Raw genomic sequence first — 7,202 nt, forward strand, 5'->3', positions numbered from 1 at the left:
CCACCCGAGCCATCCCCCGCCCCCTGCATTTAGGCCCTGGAAAGAAAATAAACCAAGGACACGCCAGACTGGTTCTGGGTGGACTTATTTTCCCGGGCAGCCGCGATCGTAGCGGGGGCTTGTTGTGGCTCCTTCAGTGTATCGCTTGCAGGTGATGCCAAATGCAGATAAGGAGCCGCCGCCCGGCCTTCTCCTCTGTCTAGACGGGGGAATTAATAAATGCAGCGAGATTGATCACGTCGCGCATCCACTCTGGGGACAGCGCTGAGGGTGACCCGTTACAGCCCCCCTGTTCGCCCCGGGCCCTCGGGCTCCCTGCTCGGGGACTTGGTCGGAGTGGCAAGCGGGCGAGACGGGGGGGGCAGGGGGGGGGGGGGGGGGGGGGGGGGGAAGCACGGGCAGGGCCCGAGTGCACCGGGCGAAAATGCAGCTAGGGGCTGCAGACTCGGCCCTTGGCGGGCACCCGGCTCCACCAGAGGCAAAGCCGAGGGAGCAAGACGCCCTCGCGAGCCTGACCGCAGGCGGGAGTCCGCCGAGCAGCTGCCAACCAAGCGTCGCAGGTTTCCCGCTCAAACGAGGTCTCCTCACCTGCCCCGCGGGCTTCAGTTGCGAAGCGAGAGGGACCGTGGTGGAGGGTGCGCGATGCCGAGACCCGCCCGGAGCAGGGAGCGCGCCCGGGCTTCCGGGAGTTCCGCAGCACTTTCCGCCCGGGCGGGGACCGCCTGGGGGCGCACGGACCCAGCCCCGCCCCCCACGCGGCGCCCAATCCCCGCCGGGCCCGCCCCCGGCGGTGCGGGAGGCCTCGGAGCAGCGGCGCGCGAGGCGCGGGCACGAGCAGCTGGGCCCACCCCCGGGACCCCGCGGCAGGCTCTACCCCGCCGCCTTTTCGTTGAAACAAGCTCCCAGCCCCAACCTGCGTCCGGCCGGCCCTCCCGCTGCGCCCACAGCACACAGCAGCGGCATCGCATTGGGTTATTATTGTTTTTTTATTAAGATCAAAATATCCATCCCACTGTGAACTGGCCGTTCTCACAATAAATAACAATAACTTACGTTTTGTTCGGCAAAGGCTCACACACACTGTCCTCCGTCGACTGATAATTTAAAACATTTTCAAGGAAAGTCTCGTTTCTACTTTTTTCCGGCAATCATGCGCTTTGGGGATTCAGTGTCTGTTCCATTTGGATTGTCCCCGCTTAGAGCCCGGACAAAGCTGCCGGCTTTGGGGTAGGAACCCGCCTGAACGAGCTCCGGGTGGCCCCGCGCCGGACGGGCCCCGCCTGCTCTCCACGCGTGGGGGGCGCGAACAGAGCGGCGCTGGCCACGCGGAGCGAGGGAAGAGGAGAGGGCAGAGCTAACGCTAGTAAATCCCAAATTCTGGTTTTGAAAAAATAAAAGTTCTCGAATTAGGGCTCTCTGGTGTGGTGAAAGCAGGTTGGTTGTATCCTGGAGCTTTGGGCTGTCCTGACCGCTTCTCTGTCCTCTCTCGTTAAATAATAATAATAATAATTACAAAGGCGAGAGAGTTTTCGGAGCTGAAATGGCTTGAGCACGGGTGAGTCTCATGCAGGGGGCATGCGAGGTCCGCGGGCTGGCGTGGACGGGGTCCTCTCACGTCTCCACGGGACTCGGCACCATGCTGTTGGGGGTGTCCGGGAGCTGCGAGGACAGGGAGGTCACATCGCTGCCGGAGGAGTTGCCTAGCGAGCCAGACTCAGAGAAGGAGACCTGGGGATGTGCAGACACCAAGAAGAGGCGGGTGAAGAGGCGCCGGAGCTGCTGCTCCCAGGCCACATACTCTGAATTGAGGAGGTCCCTTAGGGACAAACCACCGGCTGGGAGCAAGCCCTTCAGAGATGTGGGCCAGACCCCAGGAGCTCGCTGGGGTATTAGGGAGGGAGCTCCAGTTGGTTAATCTCTCCATCTCCCTTGCGAGTGCTTTAATCTAGGGAGACCTGGTTTAGAGCGAATTATGGGCTAAGGTGCATCTGCAGTCCCCTTATCTATCCCCCCCCTTTCCTAGAGCTGTCCCCAGCCCCTCATCCCCTGAGAAGTCCCTCCTTCCCACCTCGGTCACCCGGCTAAATCCCACCCCTCCCAGTCCTGAGGTCTGGGTGTGTAGGGCAGGACCTCACCAGCTGCTGGAAGGCTGGTTGGTCCAGGTCACTCTGGAGGGCAAACTCGCTGAGGGCTTTCCAAGGTGGCTGATAGGTCTGCACCTCCACTGCGCTGCCCTGCACAGCGCTCTCGTGACGGATGGGGCTGCCGGCCACCAGGGGCGTTCCGGTCAATCCCTGGAGGCTCTAAGGGACAAGCGGAAGTCAGGGTGAAAGATGCTCAAGTTAGGCTCTGTGTCTCCCACCACGTCCTTGACACTGAGGCTCGAGATTTGGGACCTGAAGCAGTTTTGGGGGAGGCACTCCCAACATCACAACCAGGTAGTCCTCTTTCCCTGTAAGACACTCGAGACCCAGGAACCTCCACCATAGTCCAGCCTCAATGCTGGAGCCAACAGGGGGCCAACAGAGCAAAGGACTTCAAGGTTCCCATTTTTCCGGAGGAAAAGTGTCCAAACCAAGCCATGCCAAGAGAACACAACCTGCCCGAACAGGAGCTGCATAAGGCGCCTCAGGCTCCGAGCTTCCAACTCAGGTCTGCCGCTGGGACAAGAAGATCCGACCTCCGGTACAATGATTAAGCAGCCTTAATCTCCAGGGCAAACCTTGCTCTGAACGCGCAGACACACGCTATTTGGACAATCCAGCTGCCCCTGGATCTTCCCAGGGCGCGCCCAGAAAAGGGCCCGCAGATGCCGCTGCGAGAACTCGGGGCCCCGCCCTACCCGCTCCTGGTGCTCGGTCCCTCGCCCTCACCGTCTTGTCGTTGTGCTGCTGCTGCTGCAGCTGCTTCATGAGGATGGATTTCTTCTTGTCCTTGCAACGCTTGTTCTGGAACCAGACGCGGATGACCCGTGGGCTCAGGCCGGTCATCTCCACCAGCTGCTCCTTCATGAGCGCGTCGGGCCGCGGGTTGGCGGCATAGCAGGTCCGCAGAGTGTGAAGCTGCTTCTCGTTGAGCACCGTCCGCACGCGGGTTGTCTTCTCCGTCTGTTTGTGCACGTGCGGGCGCAGCGAGGGCTGCCGGCCCGACCCGGGGTCTGCGAGGACAGGCGGAGAGGTGAGCTCGGGGCCGCCCCCCGCCCGCCCGGTGCCCCGTCCTGAGGCGGCTGAGCCCTCCCAGGACCTATTTCGTTTCTCTTCGTTGCCGGTGATTTCGCTTTATTGTTCCTCTACCTTTCCAGCTGTGCGCCGTACCCGGCGAGAGCTATACATTTTCGTCCCTTCCCAAGTCCCCGAGCGGGCAGCCCCGGAGCTCTGTCCCCGGAGCGCTAGCAGGGCGTAGGAGTCCTGCGCCAGGCCGCTGTGGGACGGGAGTGGCCGCTCCCGGCTGTTCCTCCTCCACTTACCCGACCCTAGGAATGCCCCCTTGGGCCCTGCGGGACGAAGGAAGCCCTCCGGAAGAAGTCGGAGTTTCAGAGGAAGAGGAAGGAGGAGCTCCCGGGACTCCCTGGAGGGGGAAGGAGGCAGACCAGGGCCCCGGCGCCGCGCTGCTTCGGGATTAGGGGGCTTGTCTCCCGCTCCTAGAAGAGCCTCCCGCTCCTGCAAAAGCCCTTCCTCCTCCTTCAGAGACCACTCGGACAAGGCCGCGAAGACCTGGCCTGGAGCGCCGATGGGCCTCCAGGGACAGAAGGGGCTCGCCTGCCAGTGCTCGGGCCTCAGCTCCCGGGTCTCCTCCTGTAAGGTCTCCTCCTCTAACCTCTTCTAGATTCCCCGGTCCAACGGCCGCTCACCCTCCCGGCCCGAGCGCAGCCGCTAGCATTCTCGCTTGGCTTTGGGTTCTTTTAGCCCCCCGGTAAATAGAGCCTGATGCCCACCGGCCCGCAAGCCAAACCCGCACCAAACAAAAGGGAGCCCCTCTGTGACCCGAGATGTAGTGCACTCGGCACCGGCTTCATCGCATTTCACATCCCCATCCAAACCAGGTTCACACACCCATGGGAACATGTCGCACTGTTCGAATTTTTATCCCCCCGCAGGCATAACTAGGTCTGGATAAATATTTACAAATAACCCATCCAACCCAATTTCCTCACTCTATAAGGGAGGCAAACCGGGGATCAGAGAGGGGAGGAGCACTACGAGACCACACAGCACCCAGAGGCTGAGACTGGTGCTCCAGTCTCAGCCTGGGGCACGATCTCTGGCCACTAATGTGCACTCAGATCCCATCTCTGGGCAGCTCCTGATTCAGACCCAGAGCATCCCTGGAGTGTTTTCTAAGATCCCGAGTCCACTGTGGCCGCCACACCCTCCTCCCCGAGAAGCACTTGGCTAAGTTGTTCATCAAACTGGGCCTCAAAACACCAACACAGACACCCAGTCTTTGTGGGGACAGCTAGCTAGCTAGCCGTCTGGCTGGTTGAACTCAGGCCCAGCTCTAGGATGGGAACTGTATTTCCTTACACACATACCCCCGGGGCAAACCCACCTTTCCTCTCTGGCAATACCACACACTACTTGAAATCCCCCATGCAAACTCCCCAGACAGACACCATTTCAGACTGTGGTTATTCACCCTGGCCCCATAGTCCGGTATTCCAGGTCATGGAGAACACAATTCTCCACAATACCTCATATGCACACACTCATGCACACACAATCCCGGTTCGTGGTGTTGTGTCCCACCCCACCACGCGACCCTCACCCAAACACACACTTAGCTGTGTTCCTAGCCACAGTTCTGCACTCACAAATCCTGGCAAACGGGACCACACCCGAGCGACAACTTTTCGTCGGAGCACAAGCACCCCGTACACACACGCACGCACTCACAACGGCATTGGGCCCCGCGCGCGGCTTACCTGGCAGATGCAGGCCTCGGGCGCCGGGGAGGGGGCCGGGGCTGCGCGGGCTGCCGGCCGCGGCGCGCTCCAGCAGGAGGCCATGGTCCGCGCGGCAGAGCAGCTCGTGCTCCCGCAGCGAGAATTCGTCGCCGGGCAGCAGCTGGCGGCTGCACACGGAGCAGCGGAAGCACTCGATGTGATAGACGCTGTCCCGCGCTCGCATCACTAGATCGCTGCTGCTGAAGCCCACCTGGCACTTGGCGCACTTGATGCCGAACAGCCTGCGGGCCCAAGGCGCGGCCGGTGTCAGCGAGGAGCCTGAGGCCCGCCTCGCCTCCGGGGCTGCAACCGGCTCCCGGCACGCGCTCCCAGGACGCTTTGTGGCCCACAGGGAGCTTGCGGGGACCGGATCTCGGGGAGTTCGCGGGCCCAGATGCGCACGGCGGCCCACGTGCGGAGCTGGGGGTGGCCTTCTCCCCCAGCCGGGGAGCGCGGATGAACCGCCGCGGGCAGCCCCAGCCCCCGGCAGGCGGTAGCTGAGCCCGGGCTCTCGCCGGCCTCACCTGACATAGTCCCTCTTGCAGTAGGTCTTCCCGTCTCTCACGAAGCACGTGCACGTCTCGTCCAGGTACTGGCTGCACTCGGCGCACTTGAGGCAGGCAGCGTGCCACTCCAAGTCGGGCGACACCCGCAGGATAAACTGGTCGTGGATCTGACTCCCGCAGCCCACGCACATGGCCGTCCCGGGCTTCTCTGCCGGGGAAGGGCGCGGGGCCCGCGTCAGGTCAGGCTGCGCGGACCCGGGCGGGCCTCGGCCACTCCAGCCCCAACCCAACCCGCTCGCTCGCTCGCTCGCTCGCTCCCTTTCAAGAATTTCGACCACAGGGAAAAGTGGGCTTTCTAAACGTCCAAACAACTGGAAACGAAAAAACAAAATCTTCCGAATTTGAGAAGGCTTTTTGTCTCCCCTTCACCCCCCCTCCTTTTTTTTTTGCTGCTAAATTCATTTGGACACCGTCGTTTTACCCATGTATCTTGTAACTGAAAGCGAATACATAGGTGAGAAGAAAGAATAAAAAGACATTTAAGCACTGCAGACGCCACCGCATCAATACTGAACGGTGATGTTCCGGCATTTCTGTCCACACACTCCCTCTTACAGCGACTCCCTCCAATCCCAACATAGACACATCAGCTTTCAGCGGAGTCTCTTCTCGTCCTCTCTGACATTTCTTAAATATCCCAGATCAAACTAGAGAAATATGCCTTTTTCGAAAAGCCAAAAGACAACGCAAGCAAAAAAGCCCACATCCCCAGATCAAACCTAATTGCCCTAGCACAGAACAGAAGCAGATTTCACAGCCTGAGGTCAGCCTAGCAGCCTAACATTGAGAAAGAATGTTTAATTGTAAATTAAAACAACAGGATTCCAAAGGCTAGGTGGCCTGCAGGAGAAATGCATTCGTTTTGTTTGTTCTCTCCCAGTGTCCTGTCAAATAGAAGCCACTTGTAGAATCCGCTAAACATTCTTCTGCATTAGAAATATTGCATATTAAGCACACACACATACACACCCACACACAGAGAGAAAGACTTACTCTTGGAATGATCCCCCATAGCACCCAGAAAAGGATAATGAAAAATAATATCCACCATGCAGAAAAGAGATGTGCGCAAAGTGTGCGGCCAGGGGCAGAAGGACCAGGGTCGCGCTCCCAGCCTCGGCTCTTTGGTAACTAACTCCTCCTGCCCCGCTGAGTTGAAGGAGCGATTCCGCACCGGCCCGCACGCAGCATGACGTCAGCACGCACTCGCCCGGGGCCGGAGCTGGGGGCGGGACCTGTGGCGTCACGAAGCTTCCCCAGAACCGCGAGGGATGCGGGGGAGGTAATGAGGGCCTGGGGGCTGCGGGGCGGGGTGGCTTGGGTGGAAGGCGAGGGTGACGGGGGATTGGCTGCAAGGAAATGGGCAAACCCTGATTGGCCCTGAGTGAACAATGGAGCGCAGCCCCCTAGTCCGAAATCTACAAGGATCCTCTCTCTTGCCCCCGGTCGGGCTATCCCTGCTGGACTTTGCGTCACCGCCGAGCTGGCTTCGCCGCCACCGCAGCTCTGAGCTTTCTCTTGGACTTGTGGGGCGGTCTACTAGGCGTGCCCGAGGAGGGTGATGGATACCTGGGGAGTGTAGGCAGGGGGAGGCCTCTCCTTTAAATGCTCCTTTCTTTCACAAATTAAAAAAATAAAAATCCACTGTTTTGGAACGAGAGTTGGGTGAAAAGGGCGTCTGCTAAGACATAACC

General features: G+C 60.1%; 1 protein-coding gene across 1 annotated transcript; it reads right to left on the reverse strand.

The window, feature by feature from the left end:
- Positions 1-1,443: 1,443 nt before the first annotated feature.
- Positions 1,444-6,623, reverse strand: ISL2 (ISL LIM homeobox 2). Its single transcript, XM_032865156.1, has 6 exons — positions 6,502-6,623; positions 5,467-5,656; positions 4,922-5,184; positions 2,874-3,157; positions 2,136-2,303; positions 1,444-1,728 (listed from the first exon to the last, which is right to left on the reverse strand). Exons 1-6 carry the CDS (start codon positions 6,557-6,559, stop codon positions 1,612-1,614), a joined length of 1,080 nt encoding a protein of 359 aa, XP_032721047.1. The 5' UTR covers positions 6,560-6,623; the 3' UTR covers positions 1,444-1,611.
- Positions 6,624-7,202: the final 579 nt, after the last annotated feature.

The sequence above is a fragment of the Lontra canadensis genome, unplaced genomic scaffold (assembly GCF_010015895.1).
Source record: "Lontra canadensis isolate GAN:19392208 unplaced genomic scaffold, GSC_riverotter_1.0 scaffold28, whole genome shotgun sequence".
NCBI lineage: Eukaryota > Metazoa > Chordata > Mammalia > Carnivora > Mustelidae > Lontra > Lontra canadensis.